This window comes from Chaetura pelagica, unplaced genomic scaffold (assembly GCF_000747805.2).
Source record: "Chaetura pelagica isolate M959 unplaced genomic scaffold, ChaPel_1.0 scaffold135, whole genome shotgun sequence".
Lineage (NCBI taxonomy): Eukaryota > Metazoa > Chordata > Aves > Apodiformes > Apodidae > Chaetura > Chaetura pelagica.
The window spans coordinates 3418001-3436203 of record NW_009953649.1 but is presented as its reverse complement, the minus strand read 5'-3'; the positions used below and the strand labels follow the sequence as shown (position 1 = coordinate 3436203).

Below are 18203 nucleotides of genomic sequence, written 5' to 3'. Positions count from 1 at the left end.
TCAGGGGATCTTGCAAGCAAACACTGTCCCTGAGCTGTTGATTGAAAACCGTTCAACCAGACTGAGCAATAGAAATCTAGACTTCTGTTACAACGGGCAACACATTAGAGAAAAGCAGCAGAACTATACAGCAGAAAAAGTGCTGTGAAAATAATAATTATTGTGCTTTGAAACAAGAAAGTATTCTTAAAATACCATGTTAGAGGCTCTGTTTGCTATGGATTATTTATCTACTTAAGCAGAATGGTCATTAGCTTCTTCTGAGAACTTCAAGTAACTACTAAAGAAATGGGTTTTCCTGGTTTTCTTACCAATGCATGCAAAGTGCTTTGTAATTGAGTTGGCTTAAATCCACAGAAGTACTGAGGTGATGTGTCACGCAGACATTTTAAGTTGTTACTTACCCAAGTGCCACATAGAAGACATGAAAGAATTTTACAGAAGCCAACAAAGAAGAATGCCAAAGAAAGAAGCAAAGCATAAGCTGTGTTCTTAAAAGATACTTGACTACCAAACTCCAGTGTGGAAAGAGGTGCTGCAATCTTTCCAGCATTCTTATAGTTGAATCTAAAGCCCACTCCATCTTTTTATCAGGAAACACTGGGAGAAACAAACTCAGAAAAGTTCCTGGTTTCCTAATTTCTAAGGTGCTATAGAATTATATAGAGAAATATTACTTCAGATTCCCTCTTTGAATAAGATACAGTAAAGAAGGATTTGGAGAGACATCCTCAGCTTCCTGCCTTGGAGGACAACGAGAACAAGTGGATGCTGTGTGACTGTGCTCTTAGTGGTTTCTCACACAGAGCTCAGTGTAATGGGACTAAGATCCCCTGAGTTGTACATTCCTTTTCTTCTTTTTGTCCTGAGTTTGTTAGAGGTATATGCTGCTTGAGACAGGCTGTTCCAGTAGCTATAGATCATTATTCTCACCTGAGTGGCATCTAATGTAAAAGAGCTCTGCTGGGTAATGTTCTGAGCCATCAGGTATTTCCTTTTCTGGTATTAAATTTGTTGTGGTTTATGTTAGATTGTGCTGAGTGCAATTGTACTTATTTCACATATTGGACATCCTACTTCTAACGTGTCCTGGTGTTTTTTTTACTTTCCTTGACTACACTTGAACAGGTATCTTACTTGCTGTATTGTAAAGACAGCCAGCTCCTGATGTTAAGTGTTAATATTAACTGAGAAATGTATAACCTGTAGTAATTTGCTGCTAGTTGGAAGGGCAGTGCAAGGATCCATCAGAAATGTGGTCTGTGAATTGGATTTAGATGGCACTTGCACTCAAATGTGTGACTTATTGAAAGATAGGCACCTTGGTGCCTGTGTAAGTAGGCACTCCATTCACGTGTCCTGTAATCCCCACCTTTTGAAACCAGATAACCATAAAGAATTTAGGCCAGCTGACCACAGTCCCACCTGGAGCACAAGCCAAAGTCAACCACCTTGGAAAAAATCAGAGATCACTTCACTTGGCTGATACTGGCACCTGAAAATCACCAGAAAATGCATTCATCTTTCCAGGCCTTTGCTATGACTCTAGCTAGGTCTTAGTATATCACCTTTCTGTCTGTGAAACTGAATATACTGTAAACTATTTTTGTTTCTATAGATTTGAAATGCTCATTTAGAGGTGAGATATTACAAGTTTTCTACTTTGGCAGACATCTCTTGGAACTGATCTTCAGTGTTCCACTCTTGGGAATATAAATTAAAAAAACCTTTTTTATTTAAAGGATATCTTTTAAAAGTGCAAGTGACCTTCAGTACGGTAGAATATTAAAAGGTGGCAAATTAATGATTTCCAGGCCATCTGATACTTTCCATTATCTAGAGTGTTTTTCAAATATGTAAAATAGTATTTTTTTCCATTTCATATCAAAAGCTATTTGACAGCATTTCTTTGTCTCCATAGAATCAGAAGCAGAGAATTTTTACTACAGCTGGTTCTTGCCACTGAAAATGGCAAGCTGAGCTTTTCCAGCATGGCTCTCACAGGCTACAGAGTCTTGACTTGTGCTTCTATTTAATACATCAATGTCCATGCTATTCTTTCTGAAATCTGTAACTTCAACTGATTTTCTTCTGTCTTTGAGCCATTTCTTAATGATAGTTTATGAAATAAAAACTAATCTCCTTCCTGGAAAACAAAAATAATAGGTTAAAAGATCCCAAAATTCTGACATTGTACATGAGCTGCCCACTAGTATGCAGGCAAATAAAAGTAAGAAAACACATGGGCTTCTAGCTGGCAAGGCTAAATGTGAGTCTCAGTAACCATTGTCTCCTAGCAAATATGCACAAACATTTGAAATAGGCTCGTTCTTGGCAAGTTATGGAAGTCTATTAGTAGTTCATCTGCCACCTAAGAGGATGTTAGCTATACTTAGAAATGAGAATAGTACACATGGAAGTAGTGATCCAAAGTCACCCTGTACTCAGCACTTGTGAGGCCACACCTCAAATACTGTGTTCATTTTTGGGCCCTTCACTACAAAAAGGACATTGAGGTACTGGAATGTGTTCAGACAAGAGCAACAAAGTTGGTCAAGAGTCTGGAGTACAAGTCTTACGAGGAGCACCTGACAGAACTGGGATTGTTTAGCCTGGGGGAGACTCAAGAGGGACCTTATAGCTCTCTACAACTACCTGAAAGTAGCTTGTAGCAAGGTGGGGGTTGGTCTCTTCTTCCATGTAACAAGTGATAGAACAAGAGCAAATGGCCTAATTTGTACCAGGGGAGGTTTAGATTGTATATTAGGTATTTTTTTTTTTCACAGAAATGGTTATCAGGCAACCCTTTCCTGACACTGGAACAGGCTGCCCAGGGAAGTGGTGGAGTCACCATCTCTGGAGGTATTTAAAAGACATGTAGATATGGTGCTTAGGGACACGGTTCAGTGGTGGACTTGGCAGTGTGCTACCTTAATGGTTGGACTTGATGATCTTAAAGGTTTTTTTCAACCAAAATGATTCCATGATTCTGTGACTACAGACTCCTTTAAAAAGAATATGCCTATTAAGAATAATTATTTGGTATTTATCCTTTCTTTCTATCATCAGTTTTCCCACAGTTTGATCTTACTTCATGCAGAAAGTATTCTGTGCTTTTTGAGGAATAAATCCTACCCCAGTACACAGAAGTGAAATGACAACAAAACCTCTTGTCATGGACTTTGCAAGGAACTGTCATTGCAACTTAGATGCCTTACAATTATTTGCCCTGCTCATTGTACCAGAACCACATGCACAGCTTGAGCCTCTCCTCAAACGTGAGAGCTCTGATCATTTACACCAGTGTATTTTTCTTCTGCAGAGAGTCTTAAGTTTTGGCTCTTGTGTCTCAGATAAGAATAATGGTAAGTTAGTGTAAATGACACATACATCTTTTGCTGCTGACTGTATTAATAATGCAGAGAAGACTGTATTGCCTTAGCTGCTTATTAGATGGTCTGATCGTGACTCATTCTGTTAAAAATGCCACTAGAGGTGAAGAAAAACAGTAAATAATTTTTGAAAGAGTTACTGATACTTGGGGAAATGTTCTCATATCCTTTCTAGTTATTCTGAAGTTGAGTGTTGCCATGGCTTCTGCTGGGGTTTTCTAAGATACTCAGATGCTACTTTTGAAAAACTATTTCAATTATTAGAGTTTAAAAGAAGATTCTGCCACAAATAAGGTCTTCAAAGGCCCCTTTTGTCTTTGAGTTCTGAAGAGATTAGGGGAAAAGTTAAGTAGCTGCCCCCAGGACATATTTGGAGAAGAAGCTGAACCGTCTGTTTGTTCTCTGCCCTCTTTTTTCCTAATATAAAAGCCTTTACCGGGGCCAGAATTTGTTTCTTCTGACTGGTCCAACAATTCAAGGATAAGGACACATTTTTTTTATTGCTTCCTTGTAAGTGGAAAAAGCCCAAAATTCTGTGTTTCAACATTGGTATCAAATGGGGAATATGTTATGTGAGATCCCTCACTGCTATTGCTTCCTTCAGATTGCTCTTTCTTCTGTACTTATAGAGGAGTTCAGAGCATCCAGAGGAGTGGAAAGAGGAAAGAAGGAAAAAGTTTCAGCTCTGAGCCTCATTCACTGACCTGTCAGTTACCTAAATATCATATCCTGTAACTTAATCTTTTCCATTAATTATTGGCCATCCCAAGAACAGTAATTAGTGTGACATGAGATATGTTAATAGTGTATCTTCTGGGGTTTGAATGAAACTAAGCTGTACAGTGCAATTGTTGCAGACATTTCAGGGAAAGCATAGAAGGTATTTAATGAAAGATTAAAGTTCTGCAACACTCTCCAGGGAGTGAGGTGAAAATTGTGGGCATCAAATAGACTTTGTCTTCTGCTGGGGTATTGTTATGATCAAATTCACAGTCTATGTTTTAATCTTTAAAACATGCTATGGGTAATGTTGGTGACCATTAAGAACACCTACAGGGAGCATTAAGATGGGGTAAGTGATGGCCTGCTGCCAGTTGCTTAGCAACAAATGCCCTGCTGTGGAAATAAACAAATTCTTAATAGAGTGAATCAAATGAAGACCAAACTCACAGTCAGTGCATCTGCAGAAAGACTAGCATATGAATACCTAATCATACTGTGCCGCCTAAATATATCATACTGTAAATAAAATGGCTGGTTTGTTTAAAGTTACAGTTACAGGTGCCAATTCTCAGTCTTTTGATTCTCAAAAATGTGCCTAAAATAACCACGTTTTACTCCACAGTTGAAGTTAGCTAAGAACAGATGCATAGGCAGTAACAGTAGATCAGTTGCTCAGTCAAAATTAACTAATTCAATAGCCTTAACTTGCAATTTTGCATCTCAGTTCTCAGACAGAAAGGTCCCAATACTATGTCCTAAGTTTATGAAAACCTTAATATTTATTTCCTAGGATAATAATATAAAGCAGATATTAAACTTTGAAACTTACATAGGTTTCATAGAAAAAAAATAATGAAATCCTAAATAAAGCTGGAAAGGTTTTAGCAGCAAAAAATATCCTCTGTGCAACCTGTGTCATAAAGAATGACAAGGATCACAGAGAGAATAAAAAAAGATCACTTATATCTATATGCAAATAATTAATAAGAAACACTGAAGAAGTTAGTCTCTCTATTAAATCTGCAGTCTCTGAAAAACTTAGGTCACAATCTGTCTGCATTTATTTTTCCCATTGTGTTTGTCCATCCTGCTGTTCCCCATTTCCACTTTCGGCACAAAATCAACTATACCAATATTCCTGGAGAAACTCCTTAGAGGGTGTCGGGAGCCGGTACCAGAGGGCTACCGGCTGTCAGGATGTTTTCGCGACTTCCCCCCCAGTGAGGGGAGGTTTATTAAAAAGCCCGAGCGTCCACCTCTCCCAGAGGAACGGCCGCTGAGGGTTTTTTTCTAAGAGGGTAGATTAAATTACCCTCCCACCACGCTCACAAATTATTACTGAGACCAATGTTTAGTTTGCAATTAATCAATTTATTAAGGGACAATACAAACTAAGGGATCAAGGTTCAGGAGAGGTTAACTAGGTATGTATATTGGAAAAGGGATTCAAAGGCACTAAGGTTTATGAAGACACACTCCGAAGGAGAGGTATAAATCAATGGAGTGAAAGGGTAGGAGTTGAGCCCAGTAAATAAAGTTAAAGAGTGTGTGTATGTGTGTTTGTACAGGCAGGCTTCTCCGGTCCGGTTCAGTCCAGGCTGGGCAGGCAGGGTCCCCAGGAGTGGGCACAGGCGGCGCCCACACCTCTCTGCTTCTCCTCGCAGCGGAGTGGGACTCAGACAGCTTCAGGTGCTGCAGCGGGGTCTTGTCCCAGGCAGGAAACAGAGCGGATTCTGCTCTCTTTTTATGGACCAGAGACCACTGTTTGAGAAAGTACTGTCTGAATTAGCCAATCACCATGGGCCAGGTACATATTCTGTTAGGAGCAGTTTTTAATCTATTGTTTATATTTCTGCAACCCTTGTGCTGCTTCTTTGCTCTGCACTTATCTGGTAGGGCAAGAGGCCTGTTCATTCTGTCCTTGAGTGAATCAGTGAAAAGGCGTCACTCTCACTTTGCTGACTTGAAAGGCATTTGTTGTTTAGTCTTATGTGGGGGGAAAAAAGGAAAAAAAAATAAAAATAGATCATTCCCCACAGAGGGTCAGAGGTAAATTACTGACAACTTCATAGTCTGTCCCTCATTTGACAACTTAATCTTTCTTTTTCTCCTTTAGAGTTCAGCACAGGGTCAAAAAGAAATGTTCCAGTAAGTTGGTGCTTAAAATACTGTTGTACCATGAAGCCATCTAGCTTGACATGGAACACCAGCAGTAGTTTGCATTGTCCTTGTGTCTGTTAGATGGTTTCAAAGAATTCCCAATGAATTATATTATCCAATTCTTGCAGTGAAGGAACTGCTTGGTAGTCTTACTCAAATACAGTATTTTAACTAATTCAGCTGTGTTTTTTCACTTCTCATTTATATTTGGAGTCCAATTAATTTTCAGTCTTTATGAAATTTTACAAAATCTTATTTAGTCATCCTTTTTGATAAAAAGGTTTCCTCAAACTAGTTTAGACATCTCAGTCAGATACTTTTTCCATGTTTTCCACATTGTCAGTGTTGAGGGTGTTCTACTATGTCAAAGTGCATTGTAAAGTAATTTCCTGTATTAGTGTGATAGTAAGCTAGGAAAGTCTTTCCATATCTCATTGGTTTGGTTTTTTAAACATGCTTTTTTATTGTTCCATTACTTTCCCAAAGCAGTCTGAAAAAAGCAAAGCCCCCCAGTACCAGCTTGCAACATCATCATTCCAGAGAATACATCTTCCCTCCCGTTATAGTGGTAGAAGCTATATTTCTTATTTGCACAGCAGAAGGCACAGATGGTATTGACTTTTCACAGCTGTCTTCCAATAAGAGTGGATGAATGTAGTTATTGTCTAGACAGTGAGAAATCTTTATTTTTACCCATGTCTATGTCCTTGCTAGAACTACAGTATGGAATCAGAGAAAAATGTTGATTGAAAGGTGCCTCTGGAGACCCATGTAGTTCAACTCTGGCTCAGAGCAGGGCCAGCATAGATCAGCTTGCTTGGGTCCTTGTCTGTCTCAGTTTAAAGTACATCAAAGCAGTCTAGTTCCCCCAGATCCTCCTTCTTGCCATTTGCAAACATGAGTGTGATTGCCTTTTCCCAGTCATCAGAAAATTTGCCTGATTGCGATGGTATTTTGAATATGATTGATAGAAGCCTTGGAGTGGCTCCAGTCAGCTCTCTTGGTACCTTTGGTCACATTCAACTAGTCCCATGAACTTGTGTGTGTCCAGTTGGCTTAAGTGCCTCCTAGCTGCCCTCCTCAACTGAAGATAATGTTTCATTTCCACAGACTCTGCTAGATTTGTAGACTGAGAAGTCTGAGAGCCAAATTTGCCAAGATAATCCAAGACATAAAAGGGCATTAAGTACCTTGGCCTTTTCTATGTCCTTTGTCACTAGGTTCCCTGCCCTGCTAAGCAGTGGACTTGTGCTTTCCTTAGTCTTCTTTTCGCTGCCAGTGTTCTTTAAAAAAACTTCACTCCTTGACCTTAATGTCCTTTGATTATTTTGACCCCAGCTGAACTTCTGCTTTTGTGATTTTATTGCACTACACTTGAGCAGTGTCTCTGTTCCCCCAAGTGACTTGCCACTGCTTCCACCTCTGAGAGACAAGAGCTTAATAGAATTTCAGGTGTCACTTGCTACACACCCTTTTCCCCTAGACTACAAAGTTATGTAGTCTGTGTTTGTCTTTTGAATGTAATCATAATTAGTGTTGCACGTACATAGGAATAATAACTGTTGTGTACACAAACTAAAAAAGATCATAGGTGAATTATGACACTGTGACCATTTTATCTGAAATGTCAAATGCTTTGTGGAATTTGAGTGATACTGTAAATCATAATCTGGGTTGATTTTTTTCTGTGGAGCCAGAAAAATCTCAAGAGGAGGCTATAATTCTGAAATTTAAAATGTCAGTATAGTTTTATATAATATCACAAATTATATGTCACAATAAATATCCACGTGGTAAAGTATGTAAGAAAAGGCCAAGACTTAAAAAACCCCTGTTCTCAAACATAAAAAACAGGAAGCTTTCAATTTCAAACCTCCTGCAGATGTTAGCTTTGAAAGAAATTCAGCTTTTATTTTTAAAATAAGTATTTCTTGGCACCATTTCATAAAAATAGCCCTCTAGCTGTAGCCCAAAACACTTCTATCTTCCTGATGTCCTGGGTGTATTTGTGGGAATTCTGCTGTTTCTCATTAAAAAAACCCAACCAACCAATCAAACAAAAAACCAAAAAACAAACCAGTGTGTGGTATGAGAAAAGGGAAAATTACAGTATCTTTAGCTTTTTATAGCTGTTGTACATAATGAAATAGAATTACCATGTAAGTAATTGTTAAGGCTCCAGTAAGTAAAAAAGTCTGTCTAATATTATATTTCTGAAGAAGCCTGCTGAATATCAAAGAGGAAATTTTGACCTTAGTCTTTTTTTTCCAGCTAGTTGAAGTCTACATGTTTTTTCTGCAGTAAGCTTCATTTAAACCTTTTTGCTCAGTTTTCAGTGCCAGATTGCATCTCAGGTCCCTGTAGCTTCTTCCCTTTGTTATTTTGAGAGGAAAACATTTACAGTTTGTTGCCATAAACATAAACAGTTTTTTTTATTGGTTTGGGAGAATATAAAGTATATCTAACCAGCACATACTTTGTCAGCTTCTAGGTTTGTTAGTTAACGGGAAAGGAACTGCTACATTCTCCTTCCGGCTAATTCAGTTTTTTAGCCCTTCATGTGCGCTGGAAGAATGTGCACAAGTACCAGTAGTGCTAGTTGGTAGATATGTACACTTCGTGTATTAGCCTTGGTGAAAATCCCTGCAGTCTCAGCAAACTTTTTACAAGACTTACAAATTCCAAAAAGAGGGAAGTGAGAATACTGGTAGAACAAGAAGTCCTGAGAATGAAACTAACTGGAGACAGAATTGGCTGGTCTAGCAGATCACAGATGCCTAGAAGTGGAGAGTCCCATTCCTCAATGTGTATTTTATCTGTGTCAAGCTTCTTTTGGTTGGTTAAAGAAAATAAACCAGGGGAAATAAAAAGAAAGAAAAAAAGAAAAGAAAAAAAAAAAAAAAGGGAAAGCCTTGGATTGGAAAGATGAGTTGAATTGCATTGTGAATGGTGGGACAGGCACAGGAGAGGAAGCAGAGCCATGTTGCATGAAATGGGAAAAGGAAGAGGGAGGAAGCTGTGCCCTAGGGCTCTGCTTTTGTGCTTCTGTTGTCACATTTATTCAGCAGAATTCCTCATAAAAATGGATTTAAATATTTTGTTACATCATATCTAATAATGCCATTTAGCACTTCTTCAGGCTTGCTTATCTCAGTGACAAAAAGTTATTGTAGTTACTAACATGAAAATTTTTGTTATGGTACATTAGGAAAATAATATTTTCTGAGATAAAAATCTTTCTGCTACCCTTGCCTAACATATTGTTCATTTTTATTCATGCTGCTGTTTCCCAGGGCAATTTTGTCTTCCCATGGAGGTGCTTTCAATGAGAAGTGGAAATTTCCCATTTGGCCAGAATGGAATGAAGCAGATATCAATGCAGAAAAATGGGATGCTGGAAAAGCTGGAAAAGAGAGAGAAAAAATGGGAAAAAGTCCTATTCCAGTAAGTTGTGTGACACAACTATATCATATCCACCTAATTTTTATGCTTGCATTTAATATTTTATACATCTCCAAAATAATTTGTTACTGATAAATACATTAATTTTCAATCTTGTTTCTTCAAAAAGTTTCAGTAGTTCCCTACTAAACTAGACGAATAAACTAAAAGTATTCTGCATTTTTTATGTATTACTTCTCTAAATTAACTGTTAACATATGTGTGCATTAATCTGTGCACATTAATGGTTAAAACACCTGCAACCCCTAAATCTCTTTCATTACATAATTTGAACTGATGATGTGGGAACAAGCTGAACTGTCAGTGCAGTCCCTTTGAGCACTGCAGTTTCTCTGGACTCAGAAGATTAAATGCATCCATGTTTATTATGGCGAAAAGGGCAGGTCCTTTGTTTTGCACACCTCAGTTTCTTGACATGAGAAAACACTATCTGAAGTTCTAGTGAGTAGAAGGTGGTTTGAGGGGAGATAGTTATTTTGCAGAAACTAAGCACCTACCAAATGCAGTCTTTCCAACTTTGGAATAACCTTTAATCTCATCTAGATTTTTACTCCCTCAAACTGATTAGCCTTAAAAAATATATGTGCATTTTATGCAGACTAGTAGTAGAATAATTTTTTAAAGACCTTCTTAAACTTAGCATTTTTAAGTGATATTTGAAATCCATTCAATATCATGCCTAATAATTTATTTTATATGTACATTCTATGTTGTCCATATGTTTGTTCTGTAGGTATTCTGTGTGCTATGTGTCTGTTAGCCTATGTGTTTGTAGATTTTCTTTTTCTTGTCCCAAGCTTAAATATATTGTAGCCTTATGGGGCCCAAGTAATCTTTTGAGAGAAGTTATAGTTTCTATGCTGAATGCTGCTGCTAAATTGACAGGTACTACACAGTTCCTTTGTGTCTTTCTCATTATCACATTTAGTGACTTCGGGCTATACTCTTAAGCATTTATACAGCTCTATTTCATTACATCTGCCAGACATTATTATAATAGATAAAATTTTAAAATAATTGTAATTGAAAATCTTTCTTCTTTTCAGCGTAAGAGGCATTCTGGGGTATTAACATGACCATTCAGTTCTTCAGCCACAGGCTGTATGAAAAATTGCCCTTTTTACATGTTTAAAGGAGTTGTTAAAGATATCTGTCAGAGCAGACAAAATTACAGATCTAAAGAGCTTTCTTACATGACCCATTTTGATCCAAGCATCTAGCCAGGATTCAACATTACACAAGGTTTTCCAGTTAAAATTAGTGATGGCCTCCAGTACCTTTGAGTACACTTAGAACAAGAATATAATCAATTCTTGTTTCTTTCATAGGAAAAGAAATCAATCACAAGTTATTTCTTTCCTTGTAACACTTAAAGCTCTTTTGCCAAGCATCCTACACAATAGTCTCTCTTAGAGCAGCTCAGGTTGCTGCTGAGATTGTGCATTTGACCTTGCCTGTGTCTTGTGCCTTTCCTGTAGAACTTGTGGTTGAGGCTCCTGTCCTTACAGCATGAACACCTTAGACCTGGCATTTGTCTCATAGCCACCTTTAATAAAAGATAAGTTAAACAAATTTTTGTCAGCCAAGTTTAGCTCAACCTACAATGTCCTTCAAAGGATCTTTGCGCTTGGAAGCTAAAGTTGTATCTCTCCATTTCTTCTAGTGTTGCACTGTGTAGTGTTATGTCATTCTCACCTGCCTCTTTTTTTTCTGGTTTATCTAGTATTTAAGTGCTAAAGTTTCCTGTTACACCATGTAGTTAGGATTGGATGTCTCTGAAATTAGCATGTAAGCTCTGTTAATACAGTTCTGTATGGGGCAGGCTACAAGGCTTCCTCTAACCTTCAGAAAAATAAATATTTCTAAAGAGTTCCTTTTTTCCTCCAAGCTTATTGTCCTTCCTTCCTTTAGATACTTTAAATAGTTTGTTGCAGATTGATGTGTTGAAAAAACTTACAAAATTAATCAAGCAAGAAAAAAATTGTGGGGAAAATCCTATTTTTGAGTTGTTGGTTTGAGTTTGGGTTTGTTTTTATGCCTTTGTAATGTATTTTCTTTTGCCTCCCTTTAATCAGTAAGTATTCAAAGCATTGTAGTTTTTCCTTCCCAGAAATTCTTTCTCTTGGTTGTCTGTAGAAGTTAAATAGTGTACACCATGTTCTTTGAATACACAGAAATGTATAATATGCCTAAAAGCTATTTAGAATTCCAGGCACTAACCATGTAACCAATTAGTTTCTCAGTCATCATGAGCAGTATCAGAGGCATCTTCTCCTTCTACATTGTTCTATTAAGTAAACAGCTATCGTATGTCCTGATACCTTCTGTTCACATGAAGCATAAGTATCACTTTGGAAATAGAAGTTTGAAAATTATATAAGACTCCCTAATTCATGGTGCTTTATGATTATTGCTCTCTTTGATTTATGCAGCAGTTTTTGAGGCATGGAACCTGTTTTGTTTGTGTGTAAATATCAATTTAAATACATATTGTCAGTCTTCAGTTTAAAAACCTTTAGAAATAATTTAGCTAGAAGAAATACTTAGAAACAACTTCATAGAAGAGTGACTGAATTAAAAGCTTACACTGTTTTTTGGGAAGGTTTTCTGAATGGTGGAAAAGAAAGCAAGTATTTCACATAGACCTGTTGAGGCAGTGCAGACCACATAATATCCTCTGAACAACATTAGTGGCTTTTGTGCTTGATCTTCGGTTTGGGCTTTGCACTCTTTTAGTTTAGAGTTATAGATACTATTTGTTCCATTGTATAATATTTTTTCCTGTAAGTGAACAATAACTTATTTTAAGATCACAGAATCACAGAATTGTCATGGTTGGAAAAGACATATAAGATCACTGAGTCCAGCTGTCCGCTCAGGGAAGGGAAAAAATAAACAAAAGGAAAAACCACAACTACACCCCACAACATTAACATTAATTCAAATGTTTAAAAATAAATATTTAATTAAAATGTTCAAAAATAAAAACATGTTCAGTTTTTGTTCGTGCGTATTTTGTGTAGCCTGCCTTTGATGATCCTGAAGGGAAAATAGAAATGCCAGCGTCCTTAAAAGTGCATTCATGGAAACGTCCACATGAGTTTTTAACAGATAAGGTAAGAAGCAAGCAAGTTCATAATGAAAAAAAGCTACTTGCCTAGGTATGTCAAAAGTAGAGGAAATTTAGTGCGGTTAACCTGTACTGAACATATGGTTTATCCTTCAGGCGTTCGTGGGGCTGGACATGATCCCTGGCCACTGGGTAACTCCATGAGCACATTTAATGGAGGAACCTGCAGGCAGCTCTGCATTTCTACTGGGAATTGCACCCCCTGTGTCTCCTTGCCTTAATCTAAGGGCAGTAGGAAGTTCTTATGTGAACACCCTTTCTGTTTTACAGTAGAAATGAAGAGGGTTGTTTTATTGTAAGAAAATCCTATAATGGCTCGAATCCTATTCTAACTCAATAATAGCACGATGGGGCAACCCACTCAATGGATGGGGTCTGCACAGAATGCTGTGCTGTGCATGGATCAGAAACCTGTTCAATGCTTCACAACTTGGAGTTTCCAGTGTCTAAAAGGATGTGAGATTATCTATATTAATCCATTTCTTTATATTTAGGTATAATAATAGCATTTTAATAGTTCTTACACTGTAGAGTATGAGTCTGACTCCCTTTCTTACTGGAATCACCATGGATAAGCACCTTCTTGTGCATAAAGCATCATAGTAGTGTATCTTCCCAAGTCTGCTCTGCTTCTTGACTCCACATTCATTTAGAAGACAACTGGATGGAGAGATGCCTTCCATTTTTCTTTGTGTTCTTGTTTTCTCTCTTAAAAATCAGTGTGATGGGAAAACAAGTTCTGTATGTTCCAACTAGATCTTCCATTGAGCAGGTATCTGAAGTAAATACCTATTCTGAAACCTTGAATTAGCTTTGAGAGAAATATAGTACTTTTTCTCACTTCCACTACTGTGTACAGACTGTGTCCATGTCTTTGACAGTACTTGCCTGGAAGGTAACCATAGCATTTTAGAATTATGCATAGCTCTTACTCAGTTTATTTTTAAAATTAATTGCAAAGAAAACAAACAGCCTGCCATTTCAAAGGTTAGTGTTCTTCAATGTTGTTGCTAATCTAAGTTTTAAAGCTTTTTGCTTCAGATGAAAACACTTTGACCATCCTTCCAACTTTTTCAGGCTTGTCAGTTTTCCTTTTGTCAGCTTGTCAGTTCCATTTTTTATTAACTAGACTCTAAAAAATTTCTAAGTCTAATTTTTGATGGAGGAACAGGAGGGGAAGGTCAGGGGAGTAATTGAACAGACCAAAAGATTGGATGAGAAACGCTGCCAAAATGCATAAACTGAGTAGAAGTGTCTGAAAGATGAGGGCAAGAGAGCTGGCAGCCCAGAAAGCCATGGAAACATGTATCTGTATTAAAAATAGCTATTAAAATCTATCTTTAGAGCACTGTGAGGAAAGAAATTGTTTTTTTCAAGGTCTGATTGCAACTTTCATGCTTGTTTTTGTCCAATGCATTTTGAATCAAGAAGCTAGATTACTAGAAATTTTATAAGTTGTTAAAAATTAATGTAAATGTCAAGTGAGAAAAGGCTATTAAGATGATATATGTTGCTACCTAATCTACTAGTAACTAAAAAGAAAGTGTAAACAAAAGTTATTTAGTGTGGTAAGCAAAGAATCAAGCAGTGATCACCAATAAGTGAAGAGAGTCACAGATACATTTAGTTCAATAGACTACAACCCTAGTCCTCAAAACTATGTAGTACAGTCAAAGGTCTGATAAAGTCAGTGTTCATACTGGCACTGCCACTGTCTGACTGACCATGAGGAAACAAATTCTTTGTAAGTTGGTGGGGCACCAAGGAAATGTCAAACTGTGAGACAGTGTTATGATCATTATTTAAAGGATTAACTGCAAATATTATTAATAAATTGGGGGAATATCAATTTACTTATGTAATAATTCCATTTGATGATCTTTAAAACTCCTGATAAAAAGAATGATTTTTAAAAATTCTGAACAGCTACATTTTAAAAAATTTTTATTAAGAAGGACCTAAGCAGCTACAAGATTTGCAAACTACAAGATAGCAAACTCATGGCCTTTAGTTTGCGGATGTCTAATGAATGTTTGTCAAAGGTCTAACATTTGTGTCACTGCTGTGAAACATTAGTGTTAAATGGAATTAACTAATTTACTTTCTCCTAGGTTCCTGTAGTTGTCCACAATGAAACCTCATTTGATGTTTTTTCAGCCAATGATCATATACTTTGTAGTGAGGTAGGCAGAAATATGTTAATGTCCTTTAAAAAATATTTCCTTTAATTCTTTTTAACTCCTTCTAGCTTTTTGGGTTTCAATCTAAATTTCTGTCTTGAAGAAATAAGTTGTTACAATTTTTTTAAGTGAAAAAAGGAAGATGGGAATAAAATGACAAAAGAAATAATCTAGATTTGTATAGTTACTGTTTACCTTTTTCACAATTCAAAAAATTAAGTCAATAATGGTCAGAAATTTTTCAAAATTTTTCCATGAACTATGAAGATTACTGGATAATATTCTCAAAACATAAGAGCAAATAAAAGCTCTATTAGAAAGGTTTTTATATTTTTTAATTCAAACTTTCCTGAAGTCATGTTCTTAGTTTGGTTGCTAGGTTGTGCAAGTGTCTGCCATCCAGCCAGTGTTTTCATTCTCTCTTGGGTTAATTAAATATTTACTGAATTTCTACAGATCAGGGAAAAATATAAAACAGGTAGAATCAAGGCATCTTAGTGCCTTACTGAATTTAATATTACTTCATAATTTCTAATTAATTTGGTGCTTCAATAAATACAAAATTCAACACCAGAGAAACTGTATGGGAGGATGCCACCATAAAAGGTATTACGTAAATTGTGCTGTTCACAAAGCAGTAATTAATCTTAGGGCAGGTTTTTTATAGTAAAAGCTTATTTTCAGTCTTGTTTATATAAATCACTGTAGCAGTCTGCTAATACTTCTGGAACTATAGCACACATCAGAAATCTGCATGTTGGAAAAACACATGCACTAAAGCATGCTTAGTTAAAGCTGCTATTTTAGAATTTATTAAATACTTTCAATGTTTCAGGATTGTTTTTTACTGAGTAAAAAAAGAAATACTAAAGCCATTACTGATTTTTAGCTACTACATTTAGCCATCAGCAAATAAATGAGTGACAGTTCATAAATCCTAGAATGTAATTTATTTTAAATTATATGTCCTAATTTTTCTTTCGTAAATGATGATCAGCACAATTTGTACTGTGCCTTTACTCAGTTTCAGGAAGTTTTGTGTTATTGTAGATAGGTATTATGATGATTTTTAGAAAAGTTTTACCAGTGAATTTATTTTTTGCATGAAAACCTAGGATATTTTTGTTTCACTTCTTCATTTAAAACACAATATTTTTAATTCTTTGATCATTATAAGTTGGTTTTGTAAATAAGTATTTTTGCTGTAAGTAAAATACATTAATTTTTTTGTATTTTTCTCTGTTTCCAGCTGATGAGATGGATTATAAGTGAAATCTGTGCAGTTTGGAGGATATATAATGAAAAGGCCTTAACTAACGCAACATCCACACTTTTTTGGAAACCATGGGAACACATTTATGCCTTATGTAAAGTTATCAAGGGACACATGCCACTGTACAACAGCTATGGAAAATACATAGTGAAACTTTATTGGATGGTGAGTACTTGCCTCCAACAATATATAGATGCTATGCAGCTAATTAGGCAAATTTTAATGGTTAGGGTAAATATTTTTTTGTTATTGCAAATATATGGATTTGTAGGCATAGGAGAGTTGACAAATTGTTAATGCATGTTAAAAAAAATGCCTTTTACCATTTATATTTTTTTTTGGTACAACTTAGAATTTGATTGTGCTTGTTTGGCTTGGTGGGTTTTTTGGTAAGAAGGGGAGGGGCCACTGAAATAACTTTTCTCATAATTTTTGACATTTTGTGTAAAACAGCAGCTTAAAGCACAATTGCAATGTATTTAACAGAAAATAATTGGTTCACTCTGTATCATATAGTGAGTGGTTAAGGTAATGTTGATTTAAGTGATTGATTTTCACAGTTTGTAATTTTTCTGAGCTGCATCTGATGCTTTACATCCTATTTTTACAGGCTTTGATTTCTAAATCATGTCTCCTCTTATACTCCAATGTAAACTGGTTTTGGCATATTTACACAAATTTGTTTCTTTCTTACACCTTTTTATTTCACTAAAGTACTTCTTGTTGATATTTTGAGGTTGTGTTCTGTTTTTTTTTTTACTGTGTCTCAAAGTGCTATGTCAATACCAAGTGTCATATATGTATTCTACATGAATGGAAATTCCTTCTACTGCTTGAATTCTCAAGTGTAGGTTGGTTATTTTCAATTTCATTTTTGCTAGAGAGAATGATATGAAGACTGATTGTGAGGTTGCACTGCACTGTAAACTGTATGATTTAAATTCTCATTCAGTAACTTTTACCCCTTTTATGTTTCACTTAGTTTCATTTTTTTTGTGTGTGCATTAATTGTTTTGAAATAATATTTAAAATATTGTTTTTTCCTGTGCAGTGAATAATGCAGTATAGAGCTTTGATGCACATGTTTGGTAGGGTTAGACAAGTGGCCCACACCTCTGGTGTATTGAGTTTAAGAATGTTTTTTATTGTTTAAGTAACTTAAGTTATCTGATTTTACAGAACTATTTGTAGCCAATTGTATTTAAAGATAGTTGAAGTCTTCCAGTGTAAGGACCATTTACTAAATATGTACTGGCAAAACCAAAACATCCCATGGAGTTTCTCAGCAGACAAAATCCTTAAAGCATTTTACACTCAACAGGGAACACTTAATTTAGTATTGAACCTCATACTAATAAACAAAGAATTATCACTGACCTAGAAGTTAGAAGTAGTTATAATATAAAAACTTCCTGTGAATAAAAATAAGCAGGGATTACATTTACTTCTACATCACCCTGTTAAATTGTTTATAAATCTGCCCATCTTTTGAAAGAAGCATAAATGCAAACACAGCCAGGGAGAGCTTTTCAATGGCTGCACTTTTACATAGTGCAGTTTGATATGTGTTTCTTGAGAGGGAATAAAAACCTGAGCATATTTATTTTAAAATAATCCTACGCCATGTACTTATATGAAGAAAAACTTAACTATTCTAATCTAGTATGGATCAAATATGATCTTTTGAAAGGAAGCTTCATGCAGTTTGCTAGTGGTACATGCCAGCTAGCCAGCACTGAGGAAGAAACAGGAGTGCATTTAAAACTGAAAGAATTTCTTTACTTTCTTGTAAGGGGAAGCACTTAGCTGATTTACATACCTGTGCTTTCCTCATCCCTTACTACTGCCCCCACATACAGAATAACTTGTATTCATATAGGGAA

General features: G+C 36.1%; 1 protein-coding gene across 1 annotated transcript in view; it reads left to right on the top strand.

Annotated features, from left to right (window-relative positions):
• The first annotated feature begins 4459 nt into the window (after positions 1-4459).
• ADGB (androglobin) overlaps positions 4460-18203 on the top strand; it is an 89283-nt gene continuing 75539 nt past the window's right edge. Inside the window, exons 1-7 of the mRNA XM_010000011.1 lie at positions 4460-4464; positions 5684-5888; positions 6232-6263; positions 9569-9719; positions 12761-12853; positions 14979-15050; positions 16297-16485. Coding sequence (XP_009998313.1) covers positions 4460-4464; positions 5684-5888; positions 6232-6263; positions 9569-9719; positions 12761-12853; positions 14979-15050; positions 16297-16485 — 747 coding nt within the window. The remainder of the gene's footprint in view (positions 4465-5683; positions 5889-6231; positions 6264-9568; positions 9720-12760; positions 12854-14978; positions 15051-16296; positions 16486-18203) is intronic.